This window comes from Cydia strobilella, chromosome 11 (assembly GCF_947568885.1).
Source record: "Cydia strobilella chromosome 11, ilCydStro3.1, whole genome shotgun sequence".
NCBI classification, from domain to species: domain Eukaryota; kingdom Metazoa; phylum Arthropoda; class Insecta; order Lepidoptera; family Tortricidae; genus Cydia; species Cydia strobilella.
In genome coordinates, this window is record NC_086051.1 from 8562461 (window position 1) to 8585156 (window position 22696).

The following is a 22696-nucleotide window of genomic DNA, read 5'->3' on the forward strand; positions in this document are numbered from 1 at the left end:
ATCCTCGACAGAAAAAAGGAGTGTTATAATTTCATTGTAAGTGACGAATTCCAACGGATGAACCGATTTGACCGCCATTTTTTGTTTAATCCAAGGTGTTGTCTGTCGAGACGGTTTTCGGGTTTTAACTCGCTAAATAACGCTGTTTTAATATTGGGCTGTATTTAAGGTTGAAAAACGCATTAATTAAGATTTTTGCATCGAGGAGTTCCCAAAAATGAGATTGTACAGATAATTAAAATACCGTAATGTGATACCAAAAGGCATTTATTATGTGAGCCTAAAATGATATGACTATAGTACTACATTAACATTACTTATCCATCCATAAGCGGCTTAACGTCATCCTTGGTAAAGGCGTTGAAGAGCCACCGTTTCTCGATGTTGGCGCCGACGCCCTGCGTGGCGCACTGGAACACGTCGGGGTGCTTCTGCAGCACGTGGTGGACCGTGGCCTGCGTCACGTGCGGGAACAGGGCGCGGACGTACGAGACGACGTAGTCGAGGCTTGCGCCGTGCGGGTGCACCTGTCAACGACATTTACTATTTATTTAATATTGGTATAGGTATATATACCGCGATAGTTGCTCATCAAATAAACCTATGAAAACGGATTATGTCGCGTATAATGAATTTAAAATACATCCCGACGTTTCAAACTCTTTACAGCGTTCGTGGTCAATGGGTGTCTGAGGAAAAAAATGAAGATTGTACAACAAGGGCATAAAGCGATCCATTTTCATACGAGGCAGTCGAGGATAAAAATGGACATTTATGCCTGCGTTATAGAATAGAATTAATATATTCGTTAGCACACACAAGAAAAGAAAAAAAAGAAAAGAAAAAGTTCGAGAAAAGTGGCGCTGTCTTGTGTCGGAGGCCAAGTCTCATTTTGGGTCGCTGAGCCAACAGAGTAAGTAAGTAAGTAAGTTAGCACACACAAATAGAAAATTATACAAAACAGAGAAACATAAAAAAGAAAAAGTGCCACGAAACGGTCTCACCTCAGCATGTTGCTGGCGACTTTTAGCGTTGATCTTCCGGTGAGACCATCCGGTAAAACAACGCTCTACTTTTCACTTCGATTGTGAGTAAAATATACAAATATATAAAATATTGTTGGTAATTTTAACGTGTTTATTCAAGACTAAAGAAATTTACTCAGTTGTGTCGGAGGCGCGGGGCACTTGGGTCGGGAGCGCGCCGGTCGGGGGCGCGCCGGCAGGGCTGGCAGTTTGTATGGCAGATTTTGGATTTTATTTTATTTTAAGTCAATAAGGGTCGCAACTCGCAATAGATGATTTTACTTCATGCTCTAGAACATAATATGCAACTTTATATCGTCTACGCACGACTTAAAGTCGAACTTTACGACCATGAGAAGTGAAAAATATATATTTACCTCTATCAAAATTACAAAGTGCAAAACTACCCACATACAAAAAACCAGACATGTGCGAGTCGGACTCGCCCAGCGAGGGTTCCGTACTTTTTAGTATTTGTTGTTATAGCGGCAATAGAAATACATCTGTGAAAATTTTGAACTGTCTAGCTACCACGGTTCATGAGATACAGCCTGGTGACAGACAGACGGACAGTGGAGTCTTAATAATAGGGTCCCGTTTTTACCCTTTGACATATTATGCGTATAATATACTTGTTTAAGGCGGTTCCCTGAGCCAGAAGGCAAAAAATCTCCTTATATGATCTTATTTTTCTAAGAGACGTTGATATTCGTAGACGGGGAAAAAATATATGTAGTTCTTGATTATATTATCTTTAATTTATTAGCTTCCGATACCCGAATTATGACACTTCGCTCGATACAATTAATTGCCAAAGTAACCTCTAGCTAGGACTTTTAATCCAACTTTACTCGGTTATTTATTATGTGACACTATAAACAAAAAAAGAAGAAAAAAACAATCTTAACTTAAATAGTAATTTTACCGCTATCGTATTTCGATATTGTAAGGCAACGTTTTTAACATAAATAAAAATCGACAAAAATTGATTAAAATTGACACTTCGCGCGCATGGTCTTTCCCGTTCTTTCTTGCGAAATGTGACAGTGATAGCGGCAAACCGATAGAACGGCCTTAATATACCAAGAAATTCTATAAGCCCATATAGTAGATGTATTTCTAAGAATTATAAATAAATGGGGATAAATAAGCATGCAGACAGACGACCAACGCGACGTGACTTGATAAAAGTATATACCTGAAGGAACGCAGACATCACTCCAATCAATTTAGCTTCCCCACAACCAGCTTCCACGGACTCCTTTAGGTGTACTTTGGCGTCCAAATCGTCCGGCAGCGGCGGCGGCGGCGGAGGCTTCACGATAGGTTGCGGCAGTGGCGGCTATAATATATGAAGAAGTTTAAAATTAATACCTCTACTCCAGGGATGTTGCGAATATTCGCATCCGCAACCGCGGAACTTCCGCATTATTTTCAACATCCATATCAGCATATAATCGATGCGGTGCTTAATGCGGATGTGGAACAGGTAGATACAGGAACGTCTTAGCGGCGGCGTAAGTGCTAGGTAATTTCGTCATTACCCAATACGAATCTCGTTTCGTTTTTGTGATTCGTCGATCGAGCACTTTAGCCTATGACGGACAGCGACAAGAAGTGAATAATTTGTTTTATTTGGACTTTAGTATAGTAATGCGATTGTGGGGCACCTATATTCTTGTTCTAATACTAAAAGTTACGTTTTTTGTTTAATAAAAATAACTAAAGTGTAATATTTGACGTTTTTTATGTGCCTATTCTCGACATCCGCATTCGCATCCGCGGATGTGAGCCTTTAAAAATCCGCATATGCATCCGCGTCCGCGGATGTCAAAAAATCGGCATCCGCAACATCCCTGCTCTACTCAACGCAATTGGTCTTAGGGAAAATTTTCCATTGACAGAACAGATAACGGAAGGTGATGTGTTCAAATGCCCAGAATCGATTAAAAAAGCATAACTGATCCGTGCTTTAAAGTCATAGACATAGTATAGTAGTTATAGGCATGAAACCGAGCGACCGGGGGTAAGAGAAAGACATATTCATGTATTGACAGGTTAATGTATGGCAGCATAATCCTTTTTCTCTTTCACTCTTATAAATTTCGGTATTTCGCCATCGCCTCCTACCTATGCTGCCATAAGGACAAAGCATGGCACTATTTTTTCTTTCCTCTTATAGGAATCGCAATAAGACTATCTTTCTCTATCAAAGAGTATCAGGCCCTTGTTTAAAGTGCAGTGATTTAATAATGGCGGATGACACAAAAGATTAACAACTAAATAAACTAAAACGTTTGAACTGTATAGCAAAGCAAAAAAAAATTAAAGTCATTTAGGCACAATAAACAAATATTTATGAGTAGATTAATAATTAGTAAACGAAAATGTAAATGCAATAAAGTCAGAGTTAAAAAAGTTAAAGGTCATAAATTGACATTTATTATCTCATATACAGAGTTTAATAAAACCTAGAAAAGAAAATAATTAAGCAATTGTTTTAATATTTTTATCAGTAAGAGTTTAAAAATACACCACTATCTCAGTTAAAGAGGTAATATGACAGTAAAAAACTAATCGAAGTTTAAGCTTAGAACTAGAGACTTGAACTCACGGCCTCTGGAGAGCAGGCAAGGCAGTAATTTTTCCACTTTTAAATTTATTCTAAGCTTAATAGCATCGATCGCAGACGTTTCTGCTTGTTAAAACTTAAAAATTAATCGAAGTTTGTTTTGTCTCACTAGCAGAGATTGCTAAAGTAAGGGGACCTCAGCATGAGTTCCAGCTATGGGGGTTTTTAAAAAGGCCAGGAGGTTGTAAATAGAGTTTTACTGTAATACAAGGTGACTTACATTTTTCTCAAAATGATTGTTTAAAGCTTGGCGAGCAATAAATTGCGCTTTGAATTTCTCCATTTCCTTTTGAGCATCTGCTTTGATAACATCAACTTCGTTTTTGTATGCTTCCAGTTGGAAACGTAGACTGTCGTTCTCACGCTAAAATAAAATAATAAAGGTATGTTTAGTTCAAGTAAAAGGATTAACTTACTCCTAGATGTATCTTGGCTTACACTTTATTAAAAACTTACCTTCAAATTTTGCGTGTCCTCATCCATCCTACCAGAGTTCCCCATGGAATTCCCATATCCTTGGTTCATATTATTATATGCACCATTGTTGAAACCGTCATTGTCGTCAGAGACGATAAATTTCTCATTGAATTCCTCTTTCAATGCATTGAATTCCTGGAAAATGCGATTATTTTTATTAGTAAGCTTATTGATAATAAGTGTGGAATCCTATGTGTAGGCAGTATTTGCTGTAGGTACTACACTTGAAAGCAAAGAAATCGAGCCACCCCTGCAATTTCTACAAGAATCTAAAAGGAAAAAGCCGGATGTCAGTTAACTTAGAAACGAACAAATAACTTTTCCTCTCCGATAAACGTCTAAAAATTAAATGATGCGTACAATAGAAAGAGATTTCATAAAAAAGGCATAACAAGAAAATATAAGAAAACATGAGCAAAGTTCGAGAGCGACGCTACAAACGCCCACAATTTTCCGATTCTCAAATATTACTGTATCTAATTTACGATATATTTTTTTAACGGTTAGAATAAATTAAACAGACCCTTAACAGTTTTCACAAAAATTACATTCTTGTAGAATTTCCAACGATTGCTCCTATAATATTTACTCGCAAGTGTGGCTGTGTTGTGTATTGTTACCTTATAAAATACCATAATAACAATAAATGACCTGAGCTGCTATTCACTTACCTTAGACAGCCGTTTTCTGAGCAGGTTACAGCATATTAAATTGTTTTTCGTATAATTACAAAACCTAAATACTTCTTGTTACCATTCAACATCTCCCTCTGAGAAACTTAATTTAACAATAAAAGAAAAGATAATAAGAGAAAACGTCCCTATTTTAAAAACATAGACATATTGTACCTGTGTCATTTTTTGCCATGTCTCGATGTTCTTTCGTTGTGGTTTGGTGAAATGATCCCAAACGCGCTGGTGAGTCGCGGCCGTGAATACCTTCGCCACCTGTTCGACTGAGTTTCACAAAATATACGTTAAAAGCCTCAAATGTGACCATGGCGTCACACATACCGTCGTATATTCGCGACCGGTCTCCCAGGCTTTACCGACGAGTTTATGGTTCATTGCAGACGATTACAATAACCATGTCTGTTTCGGAACGGACTTTATAATGTTGCAGACACCGTCGGCCTTCTGGAGTGTCAAGAGACACATGATGGTGCGGTACCACACAGAGATATCAATTACTTTCGCAACGATACTTTCCTATTTTTTATGTTAAATTAGTATGTTACTCTTTCAAAAGTTCGATGCGTAAGTAAATGAGTCACTTACACAATAGTTTCAGTCTGTACTGTACATGTTAACTGAAGCTGATTCGGCTTGCAGACACGTTCGGTAAAGACGGTCAAACTACACATTGGCTGAGCTGCGACAGGATAGGATTTATGAGGGCTGCCCCAGATGTACTACAATGCACGCGTGATTTTTTTAGAAAGAACTTCAACATAAAGCAGGCGTTATAGAGGCCACTAAATTTCTTTCAATTCTAAATAACTCACGCGCGTACGAGAGTTGTTTTAATAAATTTTAATGTTGAAATATTAAAATTTATTATGCCTGTGGTGGAACCAGAGAATGTACAGTGTGTACACTTTTTGGTGCCATCGGAAAATCGAGTCCAGCTAACGAAAGTTGAAACAGATAAATTCAATTAAGCAGAAACAGATTGTCACTATTACACTTTCGGTGCCGGACAAAATGAACACACATACGTGTTCTTGGCAGTGAATGTGTTAATGCAAGTTATAATAAAGCAGCTTAATTAAATTTAAAAGTTAAAATTTTCATTAACCCTCTATAAGACGTTGTACCGATCGCCAACTTAAAAACATTTGATGACTTATGTAGATTTAATAAAGCAGTAGTCAATAAGGTAGACCATAATTTCATTGCCAAGAAATGCTTTTGTAGTTGATTTTTTCTTTGTTTGTAAACTGCTGGTTTGGATCACTAGGATCTTACCTGGTTGTGACCTGAGAGAATCAGTCACGAAAATGTGTCGAGAATATAGGACTTACTGCCAAAAGAGGGACCATTGAACAAGAGATTTTAGAGAGAACTGTCTAGAGATCTGACCCCATAATTTACCTCATACTTTTTTACTTACGCTGGTTAATCACATTCTCAATGTGATTTTTAACTCTTTCTTTGGTGTCTTGCAACTCTTCTTCAGCTTGCATTTTTTCGTTAAACAGTCTACGAATGTGAGAGTTGGTCGCCTGTATCATGGAATAAAATTGGTTTGAATTCTTCTTAGAACACTCTCCTCTTTCTAACCACGCCACTAATGTCTGAAAAATGACAATTAATTTGTTAATACAATTTAACCTTAAAGTCAGTTTTAGACTAGCAAGAACTTGCATGCAATTTTCATTGCATTGCGGTATCTGATCAAACTTTTGAATGCAGTTTACCTCAGTAGTCAGCAATGTAACGTAAATTGCATGCAAGTTCTTGCTAGTCTAAACCTCGCTTTAACTTAAAATTAAAAACAGATGAAGTAATGCGCATAATACTTACTGGTAAAGTATTAGAAAACTGCTCCTCACTTTTTACTTTCTCAGCAATTTGTGTGATAGCAAGATTAGAAAATGGTGTAATCCTGACAGGGGATTCATCTCGTGCTCGTCGATTATAGGATGACGGCGCGCTATATTTGCTAGCCATTTCTTGCTGTGCAGTCAACTGCTGCATTTGCTGCTCTTGCACACGTTGCATTTGTCTTTGACGTCTTTCATACTCGTTTTGGTCATCTCTGCTCTGAAATTTATTAATATAAGGGTTGATTAACATTTTACTTTTCAGGAGAAAGACATATTGACAAATGATTCGGCCGATTATGGTAAGTTTTAAGTTTGTAAGTACAAAAAATCTTACCAATGCATAATCTACATGCAGCCATCCACTATTGGCGTGATTATCCTCCTCTTCTTCCTCATCATTTTTATCTTTATCCTTATTTATAAGTTTAAGCCGATAGCCAGATATGAGCATTGCAGCATCAACACATGATTCTCTATCAAATCTTATATGACAGAAATTCTTTTTTGAGAGTCGTAAAGTTTGAATTCTTCCGTAATTTTCAAACACCTCTCGAACTATGCTCTCTCTTATTTTGTCTGGGAGTCCTCCAATGAATATGGTGCGGCAACCAGGTGGACGTTCTCTGCGTGGAGGATTAGGGGTTCCTGGGGCAGGTGGAATCAGTTTACAATGTTTTAGCTCTATCTCTTTCTTTTCAATTGGCATTTCTCCTCCCATTGTACCCATATTGGGGTACATGCCCATTAAAGACGGGTCCATCATCATGCCTCCCATCATGTTCATGTCTATTGGGGTCCCACCTGATGGAGGCAAGGGTGGCATGGGTGCTGCACCCATAGTAGACATATCTATGGACTGTTGCGGCATCATGTCTATGCCTGTAGATGGCATCATTTCCATTCCTGTAGTTGGCATCATGCTACCCCCCATCATCCCACCAGGCATCATCATGTTTGGATACATGCCACCCATCATCATATTTCCTATAAGAGTTTATTTGTTAGTAAAACTTAGATAAAATGGTGTGTGAAAACTAATTGAATTTGTCTTGAAGTTAAAATACAAAAACCTTGTACCTATACCTAATAGCCACTTATTAATAATATTAACACCTTCACTATGGCAACAAAACTTTGCCATAAATTAATCAGGCTGTAGACTTAATGTCACAGTGTACATGTTAGTTATAGCAACATAGTTAAATTCACTGGATCTGAGGGACGCGAACGCCAGGGCTATCAACACCGCTGCCTACTGGGCATCCATCATATGAGAAAGACACGAAAAGAAGTTACATCTAATTTAATTACCTTGTTGATACATGCCGCCCATCATCATTGGGTTCATATTATTCATAACAGGCATGTCACCACCTTTGGAGTTATCTTTGTTACCTTTACTTTCCCTTCTGCGCCCAACACTATCTACTGACATATTCATTGGTGACCTCGATCTGTCTCTTCTTTTACCTGTCGAGTCAAAAAAATGTGATTAAGAAAAATGGAATCCACTCACAATTAGCCCTTTTACCGCCAGTCAGGAATAGACAACAATGGTTACAGTTTAAAATTCATTACAATCAAATGTAAAATTTATCATTATTTGTAGAATTAGATGTCATCCTTTAGATTAAGTATATAATGTTGTGCAAATTGGTTCTCAAAGTAAAACTTTCTGGCTATGGTGTTTTTCTGGACTTGGACTTGTCTATTATACCAAATATTCATTTTGTTTAGTTAAATGTTATTGCAGGAGTTAATGAATTTGATTTGCGAACTTGCACTAACAAAGTATGTAAGTACATAAAATGGGAGGCTTGATTATTGCTCCAGCAAGGTCACCTTGGCCGGAAGCTTTGTTGGCTACTGTCTGGCCACCCCCTTATTGATATAGGTAATATTCGTTGTTCGTTTTTTAGGGTTCCGTACCCAATAGGTAAAAACGGGACCCTGTTAATCCTCTGTCCGTCTGTCTGTCACCAGGCTGTATCTCATCATCAGTGATGGCTAGACAGTTGAAATTTTCACAGATGATGTATTTCTGCTGCTGCTATAACAACAAATACTAAAAAGTACGGAACCCTCCGTGGGCGAGTCCGACTCGCACTTGTCCGGTTTTTTAGGCATGCTGCTGCAGTTATGTCACTACTGTCACTATGATATAGTATTGTATAGTGAAGGCAACATATGTATAGTCAGTTGGCGTCTGTTAGCTTGGTACGCGTTATCGAATGATAAGTACAAAATGAATTGTCTCAAATACTTATATTGTGGTGATATATGCCTTTTCCATTTATATCAGTCTGATGCTTCACCTGTCACGTGATAACGCAACCATGTTATGTTAAAATTTCGGTAGCTTTCGGATTCTTTCATGAACGAGGATACCTATTATTGAAAGTCGAACAAATATACACCTACTGTATGACTGTTGTACGAATTAGAAACAAGAAAGAGAAAAACAAGTGTATAAAAAAATGGTCTATAGTGCTGGTACACGGCGCGAGTATAGCGTTATTTGTTTTGATAATACCTAAAACAACCTGCATAGTTAATCCCACACCCGCATTTTCATGCCATCTCTACTCGCGACGCATACATGCAGATTATTATCATAATAATAATACATCATAAGCTTACCCGACATGGCGAACACTACTTTGGATATGGTAAAGTTAAAATATCAAATGAAAAAAAAAAACTATCTCACGTTTACCCTGACACTAACACCGGCAAGTATTATTTCTAGAATAAATATATAGTAATACAGGGGTATATATCAAGAAATGCTACAAAATTCCGGCATCACATCAACATTTCCATTATCGATACAGCAAAGCCCGAGCAAAGCAAATTTAATCCCGTCAAAGTGTCAAACCATAGACATCGTATACTAATATAATATTTTTTTTTTTTAACATTTATGGCTAATATAATATAGTATATACAAGTAGTTATAGACGCGCCCACCGAGCGACCGGGGTAAGAGAGAATATTCGTATAAAAGTTAAAACTTGTAAATCTTGGGCATCATGGGATTTTTTCTCTTTCACTCTTATAAATTTCGGTATTTCGCCATCGCCTACTACCTATGATGCCACCCGGTCGGTGATAAGGACAAAGCATGGCACTATTTTCTCTTCCTCTTATAGGAATCGCAATAAGACTATCTTTCTCTATCAAAGAGTGTCAGGCCCTTGCCATGGATACAAGTAAAACTCTTCAAGTCCGGTTTTAGGTCCAGTATACATTCGCGTGCGAGCCACACACAAGCCGAGCCGCGAGTTGGCCGCGACTGCCGCGAGCCGCGCCACGAGACGCGAGTGTAAACGGTGGGCTCGTGGCTCGTTTCCCTCCCACCCTCTCCCCTCGAGCTAGCTAAGTAGCTATGGACGGTCTTTTGGGCAAAATCGATTAGCTCGACGAGCTTAAGAGTTGTGGACGAGCCACGAAGCGAGTGTAATCATTAGCTCGATGAGCTTACGAGCTCGAGGCGAGACGAGACGAGCCGCGAGCCGAGCCCCGAGTCGAAAGAGATATCGCTTTCTCGCTCTTACTTATGGGTGCGTCGCTCAATGACCTTGGTGCGGTGCGACGGTGTGTAATACCTTTAATCGAAGTGCAGTGCAGTGCAGCCAAGGGCCCGACACTCTTTGATAGAAAAAGATAGTCTTATTGCGATTCCTATAAGAGGAAAGAGAAAATAGTGCCATTTAACGCGCGTTGAAAAAGCTCTCGTGCGAATGGGGCCTTACCCCCCATTGGCTCGGTGGCGCGTCTATAACTACTTGTATATACTATGTCTATGGCCTACCGCGAAGCACGTTCGACGTGTTACCTCTCTGTCGCACTTGTAAACTCGTACGTAAGTGTGACAGAGAGGCAACACCTCAGAGGGCCTACAGCGAACACCGAAGTTCGCAAATTGCGGGCATCTTTCTCTGTCACCCTAAATACGCCTTTCTTGGAGTAAAAGAGAAAGATACCCGCAATTTGCTAACTTCGGTGTTCGCGGTAGGCCCTCAGCTGCCGGCCGGAAACAAGAGTGGGAGAAGACCTTGACGCAATTATTCATGTGTTGCCGGTATAAAATAAGTGTCACGATCAATATACTGTAAACGAACGCAAATAAAATCAATTTTATTGCGCATATATCTGCTACCCTTCTCGTTCTGGTTGAACGTGATCAAAAGTGACGGAAAGCCGATACTGCGCAATACTTTATAAGCTATAGAAGCCCTCCAGTACTCTCGTTTCATTTTTGCTTGTGGAAACACGCCTTTTGGTGAATATTGGCATAGCAACCCGATTTAAGGCGTTTCCGGCAGCCATTATCGAGTTGTTCTTCGCCGGGTCTGTGTGAGGGTCAGCGTGGATGAAAAACTTAAATAATTATCAAATTCTCTCCTAATCGAGAGGTAAATAAAATTTTGTTGTTCATGTTTATGTTTTTATTTTTATCGGTGTCATTAAGTTTCCTATAAACCTAACGTTTTCATCACTCCATTGTTCTAGATACCTACTCGACCGTAGAACTCCACGTAATTACGATCTTCACAAAGTAGCAGAATGCAGTACAACGGCTTCAGTAATCAACATCCTATGTAAGTTTTGATTTTCTATAGCAAAATAAGTGTAAATGGCACACGCAGGTACCTATACAACATTGGTCGGGTGTTGATTGATCTTCACCAGTTCTCTTCAAAGCGGCCATTTTGTGCAATGCACTGCGTGCTTTGGTACTCAGCTGTTAATGTCGAGTGTCTACGCCCGCCAGTCTATCTTTATGAATCTTTTATTCTTGGTATTGTAATAACTATATAGGATTTTTATTGGTCCCTTGTTTATCAAGGAAAATAGGTACCATAAAAGTACCTTTCATTTATCCCGTTTTACCTACTTTCACTACACTACATAAATTGTGGCATGAATCTATAAGTCATAAATTTGAGTAAGGCCATTATGTTTAACAATGTATGTATAGTACAAACGGGTAATAAAGTACAATCCTGATCTGAATGTACAATGTTACTTAATATGTTTTTTGCTTTTAGTATTAAAATTAGAGTAGTGAAGACAAGTAGACTAAAATACATAAGGATGGTATTCCTATTCAATTTCTTTGTCCAATGTGCATTGCGTCTCACTCTTATTAGGCAAAATTTGAGACGCAAATACACATTGGACAGGTGGAATGGAATACCACCCTAACTAAAGTCCATCACAGACGTAGCGATAATATATCGGTCGGCATATTTCGTCTCTCTCAAAATCTAGGTGCTACACAGAGCGATATATATTATTTTAGTATCGTTGCGTGTGAGGTGCTTAGCAATACTCGCAAATGTAGTTTGTCAAAGGACATAGACAGAGAGCATCATACTATCTTTGTCTTACACTAGTACTAGCAACTAAAAGAAAAGGATGAGTATAGTTTGCTATAGACTGACCAAATCAAATCTGCCATGGAAGGGCCCCTGAACGCATTTGTCAGAATGACCTCCAACCGCGGAAAATGGCGAGAAATCGTACGGCAAGCAACATCTGTGCCTGATGTCAGCAATTTACCACGACACTGCAAAGAGTAAAACGACGAAGAAGATAGTTTTTAGGGTTCCGTATCCAGGGCTAATTGGCTAATCAAGGCAAAAGACCGAGAAAGGTGAAAAGATATGGAGGAGGCCTATACCCGACAGGGGTCCTTAAATAAAATAGTAAAAATGGAAAACAATAATATTAGAAAACTTTTTTATCATGTAAAACTATTTAAGGAAAAATAAAGGCTTAAATAATAATAATAAATAATCCAGGGGGTAAAAACGGGACCCTATTACCAAAGATAGATATAACTCCGTAATAGATGGATAGAGTCCTGCGATAGAGTCTTTAAAAATAAGTTCGGCTTTGCCAGCCATGTCAGAGCCCACGCTCGTAATTAGCTAGGGTCGCCGTTGCCGATTACGGCATGGAGCTATATATATATATATATATATATATATATATATATATAGATGGATACAGTCTAAGGAAAAAACGTGTCTCGAAAATCACGAAAATTTGATTCTCGGTCAGATGGCGCCCACTACCTTTGGCCTACTCTCGTATAGAGGGCGTTGACGGTTTCGTTTGTTATTTCACAATTTCAATGCATATCAGTGAAAGAACATGGGTCAAAATCATATAAAAATAATTAATGCAAATAAAAAAAATCATTTATCCATATTTAAATACATTTTATCGTATTTTTAAAATCTTCATTTTCAGATTTAAAGTGTGTCGATAGATGGCAGTGAATTTACTGTGGTTACAAAATTTACTATGACAGTAACGCTCTATCCTATTATATCCTCTTTGCTATTACTAAGACTCCTCTGCCAGTCTGTCCGCCTGTCTGTCACCAGGCTGTATCTCATCAACCGTGATAGCTACAGTTAAAATTTTCACAGATGATGTGTTTCTGTTGCCAATGTAACAAAAAATATTTTGTTCTTATTTACTGACAATTTGGTTTGACCAACTATATCTGTCGGTATCTGCCGATATCGGCCGATATTTTATCGCTCCGTCTATGACGAGCTTTAATAGTACCTACCTAATACCCACAATGTTTGTGTCAACTTTCGTTATTTTATAGTTTGTGTTGTTATAACGACAGTGACACAAATAATGTACAAACAAACGCATACAATGCTACATTTCATGTAGCACACAGCTGCATACAATCTGCAAAACTATTCAGAGGGAGGTTCAAATTGGTTTGCACATCAAAGCCAGGTCCGGTTACTAAATCTGAGAGCTATGGGTTCATTTATGTCACTGTTGGTTTATTAGATGGATTCAACCAGAATCAATAGCTCTTATTTTTTTTACAATTCCGGGGCTGATTTTTAGGGTTCCGTACCAAAAAGGTACAGGTACAAAGGTACTATAGTGCAACTCGGTCCATCCGTCCGTCCGTCTGTCTGTCTGTCGGTCACATCACTAAATATCTCGAGAACTACTAAAGCTATCCATTTGAAATTTGGAATAGTCATGAACAGCGCTAACCCAGACAAATTGTTGTTTTTTTTAATATGAATAATGCCTCATATGAAGAGGGGGCAAAATTTCGAAGTAAGTAACACTACTAGGTCAAGTTGGGTATCGTTTGAAAGATTTCAAATTGTACATTTCAAAACAATTTTTTATTTCTTTAATATTACAAAAATATAATCACGCCTCTATCTTGAAAACTTTTTTTTTATATTATCAAAGAACTGAATTGAATTTGCAATTTTGCCACCTTTGCGAGTGTCTATTATACTTGAAATTTCTATTAGATTACAATTAAAATACCTTCTTTTAAATAAATAAAAAACCGGCCAAGTGCGAGTCGGACTCGCGCACGAAGGGTTCCGTCCCATTACGGAAAAAAACAGCAAAAAAAATCACGTTTGTTGTATGGGAGCCCCATTTAAATATTAATATTATTCTGTTTTTAGTATTTGTTGTTATAGCAGCAACAGAAATACATCATCTGTGAAAATTCCAACTGTCTAGCTATCACCGTTCATGAGATAGCCTGGTGACAGACAGACAGACTGACAGACGGACAGCGGAGTCTTAGTAATAGGGTCCCGTTTTTACCCTTTGGGTACGGAACCTTAAAAATCACATGATAAATAAATAAATAAATATTACCTAGTCGGCTCATAAGTTCTGTCACTGGCCTTTAAAATTTAAATTTGGAACTCCTAAAACAAAAACCGTTCTGCATTTGAATTTCGAATCTTTATTAAATATTTGAGTAGTATAATTTTGCAATTTTCTGTTTTCTTTAACATGGAGTGGACGCTTAAAGATAGCCGTACCGCAATAATTGCACTATATCGTTGTGGTCAATCGCCGACTAAAATTTTTAAGCTACTTGAAAATTTAAAATTCTCTCTAAGATTTGTGTATCGTACCATAGAAAGATACAGTGAGGTCTCTAGTTTAAATGACAAGAAAAGAAGCGGTCGTCCGCGTACAGCTAGGACTCCAGCGGTTGTACAAGCAATTAGGGCACGCATTGCCAGAAATCCCGCTAGGAAACAAAAAGTTATGGCCCTCCAGATGGGTTTGAGCAAAAACACGGTGAAAAGAGTGCTTAATCAAGACCTGAGACTTCGTGCTTATAAACGAAAAACTGGCCATCTTCTCAATGGTCGGCTTAAAGCTTTAAGGCTTAAAAGATCTAAAGCTTTATTGAAGAAGTACGCTAAAAATAAGCACCGTTGTATACTGTTTTCGGACGAGAAAATTTTTGACATAGAAGAAAACTGTAATAAACAAAATGATAGAGTGTACGCTCGCAATAGTAAAGAAGCGTCTAATAGCATTCCCCGTATTCAAAGAGGTCATCACCCTTCATCTGTGATGGTTTGGCTGGGAGTTTCTTATGCGGGCGTCACTAGTATGCATTTTTGTGAGAAAGGAGTAAAAACTAGTGCCAAAGTGTACCAAGACACGGTGTTGACTAATATTGTGAAACCACTATCCCATACGATGTTTCTAAACCAGCATTGGGTTTTCCAGCAGGACTCTGCTCCAGCCCATAAGGCAAAGTCTACACAAGCCTGGCTCGCCTCCAATAAAATCGACTTTATACGGCATGAAGATTGGCCCTCCTCTAGCCCAGATCTTAATCCTTTAGACTATAAAATATGGCAGTATTTAGAGGAAAAGGTGTGCTCAAAACCTCATGCAAATCTAGACTCGCTGAAAAAATCTCTTGCTACAGCAGTGGCCAATATCGACATGAAAGTGGTGCGTGAATCCATTGACGACTGGCCACGAAGACTTCAAGCCTGTGTAGATAATTATGGCGGTCATTTTGAATAAATGTTATACATTTAGATTCTCTAGTTTATAAGCTTTCAAACGCTGTACAAATTATACGGAATAAACTTAAACTTTTGATTTTATTTGATACTATGTATATGACAGAACTTATGAGCCGACTAGGTATATAGGACATTCTTACACAGATTGACTAAGTCCCACAGTAAGCTCAAGAAGTCTTGTGTTATGGATGCTCAGACAATTATATATATAATAAACAAATACATAGAAAACACCCAAGACTGAAACAAATATCTGTGCTCATCACACAAATAAATGCCTTTACCGGGATTCGAACCTAGGACCGTCGGCTTCACAGGCAGGGTCACTACCCACTAGACCAGACCGGTCGTCATATGATAAAGAATTAACCCTGAAAAACCAACATGCATACTACCGGTCGCGCAAATTCGTTAGCCGATTTGCCGATAGATGGCGCTGTACAATTATGCTTAGGGCCACTTGCACCATTCACTAACCCCGAGGTTAACCGGTTAAACCTAGAGTAACCATGGTTACCAGTACAATTTGACACTGGGTTAACGGTTTAACCCCGGGTTAGTGGGATGGTGCAAGTGGCGCTTAGTCCACATGCTTCTGGTCAAGAGTTTTGTGTTTATATTACATGAGATAATTGAAAGTGTACGGAACCCTCGGTGCGCGAGTTAAACGAACTCTCACTTGACCGGTTGGTTTTTTCTCTGACCTCTAGAGTGTGGAAAAAATTAACGGGCCCTGGAGGGAAAGTGCCTTAAAACCTTAAGTTAGCTCATTTTACTTAAAGGAAACATTCTTTTATTTTTAATAAGAAACAAATCTGAATTCAGTTTTTTTTTAATAGCTTGTCTCTTCCAGGAAACGAACCGACAAAAAATTCAAAAAAATAAAAAAAGCGCGATTTTATTTTACTAGTCTATACTGTTAATGTTAATGACGACATGTATATTTCTACACAAGCGAAATTGTTTTTTTTTTTTTTTAAACTGAATGCAGTTTATTTTTATTTTTTAAATAGATGAATGTTTCCTTTAAGTAAAATGAATTATTAACTTAAGGTTTTAAGGCACTTTCCCTCCAGGGCACATAATTTTTTTCCACCCTGTATAGTTACTTCCTATCCCTAACTATATTTGTATCTCGAAAAACCTAAGAATGTGCGGTTTTCGGCCTTTTGCTTGAAAACATCACATGTAACTTAGGCCTGATGTGGTTAAACATATGTTAAATTGTTTTAGTTTCAGGCCCCGTCCAGACCGGAATGAACAATTCGGCAAAATACCGTTTTTTGGCGGTCTTCATGATTTTGGAGGGCCCAAAAACTTTGGTCCCAGAAACAACAACATGGGCAATAAAAACAATTTTCGCCCAAGAAACGACTTCAACGGAATGAGGCCAGATTTTAATAATCAGAAAAGTGAGAATGGAATTCAAAACGATTTTGGTGGCCCAAAAGAGTACCGCCCAAGGAACAACTATAACAATCAACCTCAAAAGAAAGATTATGAGGACAAGGGGCCTGGAGGAAATATGCAATTTTATAATGGTAAACCTGAGTTTGGTGGACCAAAACAACAACAAGGTGGATTTCAACACAAAAATAATTATGGACCCAAGAACTTCAATAACCAAAACGGTCACATGAATCAACAAAACTTTGCGCAGAAGAAAACTTTCAATAATCCTAACATGGGTCAGCAGCCTAATGAGTTTAATGGCCGCAAAATGCAAAGCATGAAGGCTAAACACCCAGGAGATAGTTTGGTGAAGCCCATGTGGGATATGGCTAATCTTGAGCCAATTCAAAAGGATTTTTACAAGCCACATGCTGATGTTGATTCCCGATCTGAGGAGGATGTGAAGATGTTCCGTGCTACAAAGGAAATTATTGTAAGTGGTAATAATGTGCCACGCCCTAACCAAGTGTTTGATGAAGGAAATTTCCCTGATCACGTAATGAATACTATCAAGGAACAGGGTTGGGTTGAGCCCACTGGAATTCAAGCTCAAGGCTGGCCTATTGCTCTTTCTGGCCGTGACATGGTTGGTATTGCATCCACAGGGTCTGGTAAGACTTTGGCCTACATGCTTCCTGCTGCTGTCCATATTGTGCATCAACAGCGCATCCAAAGGGGAGATGGCCCAATTGCTCTCATTTTAGCCCCAACGAGAGAGCTAGCTCAGCAGATTCAGTCTGTGGCACAGGCTTACAGTGCCCGTGGCCTTATCAGAAACACTTGCCTCTTTGGTGGCTCTCCTAAAGGGCCTCAGGCCAGAGATCTAGAAAGGGGTGTTGAAATTGTTATTGCCACGCCTGGAAGATTAATTGATTTCCTTGAGCGAGGTACCACAAACTTGCGCCGTTGCACATACCTGGTGTTGGATGAAGCTGATAGAATGTTGGACATGGGCTTTGAGCCTCAAATTCGCAAGATTATCGAGCAAATTCGCCCAGATCGTCAGGTTTTGATGTGGTCAGCCACATGGCCAAAAGAAATTCAGACTTTGGCTGAAGATTTCTTAAATGACTATATCAAAGTGAATATTGGGTCATTGAATCTCTCGGCCAACAATAACATCAAACAAATAATTGAGATTTGTGAGGAACATGAGAAAGAACACAAACTTACCAACCTCTTGAAAGAAATTTCATCCGAGAGAGACAACAAAGTTATTGTTTTTGTTGAAACAAAGAAAAAGGTAATTAAATGTTTATATTAAACTGATCTTTCTTTATCTAGAGTATTCTAGAGTTACACCAAGCTAAGTTGGCAGCGATTTTGATAGCTGAACGGACTGACTGAACAAGTGTTATTTTAAACGTCATAATTTCATAGAGCTTAGCTTGACTCTTAACACACAACACTGAATTTAGTATGACACTCTTTCCAAATTATAATAGATACCTATAGGAGCTACTGATGTTATAAACCATTCTATTCTTATATTCTAGGTGGATGACATTGCGCGTGCAGTTCGCCGAAACGGCCACAAGGCCCTCGCTATTCACGGAGACAAATCACAGCCGGAACGCGACGCCGTCCTCACGGAGTTCAGAAACGGCGCCACTACCATTCTTATTGCTACCGATGTTGCAGCCCGGGGCTTAGATGTTGAAGATGTCAAATTCGTTGTCAATTTTGACTATCCCAATTCATCCGAGGATTACATTCACAGAATTGGTATGTCTAAGGAAGTAACTGTTTCTTTGTTTATTATATTTATTTTTGAATTAAGGTTTTTTACAAAAGTTATTTGCTCTGCTTTCAGGACGTACTGGCAGGTGTCAGCAGTCTGGCACCGCATACACCTACTTCACCAGTGGAGACTCGCGGCAGGCTCGCGCTTTAGTTGCAGTGTTGCTGGAAACTGGACAGACGCCGCCTGCTAAGCTGAGCGACATGGCACGAAACAATAACGGAAGCTCTGGTAAGTGATTTTTAGGTAATCTGTTCTGTAGTCGTGTAGCTGATCATACTCTATTGTTAAATTGCAAAAAAGATGACTGGCTTTTAATTTATCACTTTGTACACAATTTATATTTACATACTACTTAATTCTACAGGACGCAACCGTTGGCAGCAACGTAAAGATAACAACAGTGGTTCAAGTTCGCCGCGCCAGCAAAGCAATCAGTGGAACAATAAGATGGCTAACAATGTTTCTAATGAAGATACGCAGAATATGTATCAAAACCGCAACATGAATCAACAACCACCACGATTCAACAACCAAAACCAAGGCAATAATCAGGGTTACAGACAGAATAATTTCCAGAAGCAGGTGCCTTTCCCAAGCCCTAATATGTTTGAGTCTATGGGCAGCTATCAAGGCGGATATAATAATGGCTACCCAAATGGATACCAGAACCAGAATGGATATGGACAGCGCACATACAACAGTAAGTTCTACTTTTTCTAGCACATAGCATTAGCAAGCTCAAATGTATAAAATCAAATGTTTTATACTTGTGAATCAAAAACCATATCTATTAAAAAATATAATCTTACAGGTACATTTCTCATTTTGTACCTATTTTATTGATTTGAAGATTCCTTGTAAAACATGTAATTTTATATTATTTTAGATCAGCGCAATGGAGGACAACAGTACCGTAATAATAACGCGAATGGTAACAAACCAAATGGCTCATCAGGATCTTCTTATGGATCTCCTCCACCTCACTTTGCTACTCCTCCACATTACCCACAGATGCATCCTCATCCTCAGGATATGCTGGGTAAGTTATAACAACACTGTTAATTGAAAGCATATTGGTATCTTAGGCTCGGACTGAATTTTGAGTATGCTTGGAACACAATTTTTGACTCCATAACTTTGTTTTCGAACCCGGGACCTTCGGCTTTGTAGTCAGTCACGACCATCAACTAAGCTAGGAGGTAGTTTTCCAATCGTGTTCCGCATCTCCATTTTGGAAGTCTCCTAGCTACCTTTCTTTTTGGGGGAAATGGCCGGCCCAGCTATACAGATTTCCACGACCATAATGTCCGTAATCAATATCTGAATAGAGATACAGAAGCTCTTACTGTAACAAATCCTAACAATATCGCAGGAGGCAGTATGTTGATAAGTGTTCGTGATTGCAGGCGGCAAGTTCTACGGCGGAGGGGTGGGCGTGGGCGTGGGCGGCGGCGGGCCGTGCGGCTACCAGGCGGCCGTGGGCGCGGGCGTGCCGTACGCGCACCTGCCGCCCGGCCCGCTGCTCTACGCGGCTCCCGTGCAGCAGTAATACGATTCTATTACTCTTCCTGTCAACGGTTAAATCGTTACAACTTCGATTTGGGTTGTACCTCGACTCGAAACTTCTTTCGTTCGTTGCGATTACATGAAATTCTCGATGTTTCCCGTTCTGACCGTGTTTTTGAGAATCGAGACTTTTTGTTGGGTCACTTTTAGTTTCATTTTATTAGTATTTCTTGCAGATCTGAATGAAGCTTACAAAATATGCTAAATAGTATTTATAACACTTGATTACACTATTTTAAAAGGTGATTGACGATGTCAAACGAGATACATTTTTGTGAATTCTCTTTCAGATCCTTTACGAATATAATGTGTGTTATTTGATAAGATGTAAGGTGTAACGTTACAAAACTTGTCGTTTTCACCTGTAGATTTATCGTAGCTCTTTCAAAGCTCGACCGGGTTTGAGAGCGTTACTTACTGTATTTAGACTAGTTGGTGTGGGTACCCTATTGTGTAATCCCGGGTGCCTTTTCGTTTTCTTTTATAATGTCTGTATGATGTACGAAATGCACGAAACATATAGAAGATGAAAGGTTAGAAGATGAATGGATTTTAGGGGAAAAGTATTCTCTTAAATTTTTTATATAAATTATTTTATTGTTAATTATTGATCTTATCCTGAGGAAAAGTGGGACTTAGTAACGCGTTTAATCACTAAATCTGTATTGCCAGATAAAATTGTGAATATTTTTCTTATGTAAAAGTGATGTCAATGACATTTCAAGTCACTGATTTCAAACTTATTTTTTTATTGAAGACTTCTTGAATAATACTTACTGAATATTTTATGCGTAGGAATCAGCTTCTCGAAAATATAAAAGTATGTAAATAAAACATGCATTTACCTTAGGAAGAGCAGTGCGTTTCATTATTTGTTTTTCGAGTTTATTTATGGTATAACGCTGGTTATAGTATAATCGGCACAAAATACTAAAGTTTTTAAAAGTAAAAGTATCATGTAGGCAGCCGTTACTGTCCAAAGATTTTGGAATAATCTGTGATATTTCATTACTGTAACCTGTCTGCGTTGGTCAATTGTTAATACAAGACAAAAATATATTTTTTGACTATTTGAACGAATTACAAGACAGAGTTTGCAAGTCGTTCACAGATGTTTAATGATATAATATAAGTTTTCAGTTTTACCGTTAAGGACGTAAACGGTATCTTCATACGCACTATACGTATATAGCAACCATATAGGGGGTGAACAACGTGTTCGTAGGTCTTGCGTGTTGGTAGGTTAAGTTGCCGAGCATTCTCTAATGCCGGCCGGTACTGATATGGATTATCAACAAGGTCCAATTATAGTAGCTTTCAATACTCGCTTGAAGTTGAAAGAATTAAAACGCGAGGACTTTGTGTACATTTTAAGAGAAAGACTGCAAAAAATTTGTCTATAAGATGAATTTTCCAGTGCTAGCTAGCCTGTCCTTGGAATCGCGATTACGAAGTAGTTAATTGCGTGCGTATTACGGCAAGCGTGTGTGTCGAGTATGGTCGCGGATCGCAGGTAGCTCCTGTATTATTATGTACAAAGTACTGCACCCACCTCTACTAAACAACTGTGATGTTATATGTAAGTAGCGTAAGTAGTTACGTCCAAGAGAAAGGATGACATCATATCTGACATTTAATATCGGAGCGTGCATTCAGCACGTTTTGATTACGTTTTCTCTAATAAAACAAGACAAACAAGACTGATTATTTCTTATTGATAAATATTTTATACTGTTCATCAAGATGTCTGTATTTATAATTGGTAGTATTCTCCTCTCACGCTGTGTTTTTTGGACAGCTATTATTCACTATGCTCGTCTTTCTAAAAGGGGTCACCGAGATACTAGAATGTTCAAAAAATTGTTTAGAAAACATTAGTTTATTGTTTCTTTTGTGATGAAAAATGTTGTTGACAAATTATGTGGCAGCGGCAGTTTAAACACGTAATTCTTGAGAGTTAATTATTATTTGTTGTTAATAAGCAAAATTTTATTTATTATACCAACCGAGGTTTGTGAAAAATATACATAGATTTTTAAGTATGTGGCAATGCAGATCCTCATGAATATCGATGCCTATTACTGAGAAAGTAATAGCTAGTATTTATTAAATAAAAACAAAACTGTCCCAAAGGGAAGTCTTCTGAATGTTTCTGAGAAGTGCATTTCTTCTATGTAATACAGTATTAAATTCCGATTAATAAATGAATGTATAATTATTAATCTGATTTTTATTGTTATTGTATGTCTTTGCCATTACGGAACAATGGTGTTCCGGACCTTTGGGAGGCGTGCGCGGAGCCGAAGCCGACATGTAGAGGCCCTTTTGACACTTTAATGAAATGTAAGGGGTACACCGAGCGGATGCTGCTCTTGCCCATGTCATGGT

The 22696-nt window shown here is 38.5% G+C and overlaps 2 protein-coding genes across 4 annotated transcripts; one reads left to right on the top strand and one right to left on the bottom strand.

Moving 5' to 3' along the window:
- Positions 1 to 249: 249 nt before the first annotated feature.
- LOC134745479 (ecto-NOX disulfide-thiol exchanger 2-like) lies at positions 250 to 9529 on the bottom strand. The gene is made up of 10 exons (XM_063679519.1): positions 9323 to 9529; positions 7994 to 8152; positions 7017 to 7666; positions 6660 to 6899; positions 6247 to 6430; positions 4983 to 5089; positions 4114 to 4269; positions 3878 to 4021; positions 2224 to 2367; positions 250 to 527 (listed from the first exon to the last, which is right to left on the bottom strand). The coding sequence occupies exons 1-10, from the start codon at positions 9327 to 9329 to the stop codon at positions 318 to 320; spliced, it is 2001 nt and encodes a 666-aa protein (XP_063535589.1). The 5' UTR covers positions 9330 to 9529; the 3' UTR covers positions 250 to 317.
- A 1417-nt stretch (positions 9530 to 10946) lies between these two features.
- Positions 10947 to 22530, top strand: LOC134745480 (uncharacterized). 3 transcript variants are annotated; one of them, XM_063679521.1, is made up of 8 exons: positions 10947 to 11100; positions 11198 to 11286; positions 16780 to 18241; positions 18495 to 18723; positions 18812 to 18970; positions 19107 to 19442; positions 19629 to 19781; positions 20149 to 22530. In XM_063679521.1, exons 2-8 carry the CDS (start codon positions 11252 to 11254, stop codon positions 20289 to 20291), a joined length of 2517 nt encoding a protein of 838 aa, XP_063535591.1. In that variant the 5' UTR covers positions 10947 to 11100; positions 11198 to 11251; the 3' UTR covers positions 20292 to 22530. The 3 variants fall into 3 exon arrangements, with proteins under 3 accessions (XP_063535591.1, XP_063535592.1, XP_063535593.1); XM_063679522.1 differs by having other exon boundaries at positions 16786 to 18241; XM_063679523.1 differs by lacking the exon at positions 19629 to 19781.
- Positions 22531 to 22696: the final 166 nt, after the last annotated feature.

Coding starts and splice junctions, on each gene's coding strand:
- LOC134745479 (XM_063679519.1), bottom strand. Junction 6,431..6,659: donor AGTTTTCTAATACTTTACCA/GTAAGTATTATG, acceptor GTCATTTTTCAG/ACATTAGTGGCGTGGTTAGA. Junction 528..2,223: donor TGATGTCTGCGTTCCTTCAG/GTATATACTTTT, acceptor TGTCGTTGACAG/GTGCACCCGCACGGCGCAAG.
- LOC134745480 (XM_063679521.1), top strand. CDS start 11,252: ATGCAGTACAACGGCTTCAGTAATCAACATCCTAT. Junction 18,242..18,494: donor TTGTTGAAACAAAGAAAAAG/GTAATTAAATGT, acceptor CTTATATTCTAG/GTGGATGACATTGCGCGTGC. Junction 18,724..18,811: donor GGATTACATTCACAGAATTG/GTATGTCTAAGG, acceptor CTCTGCTTTCAG/GACGTACTGGCAGGTGTCAG.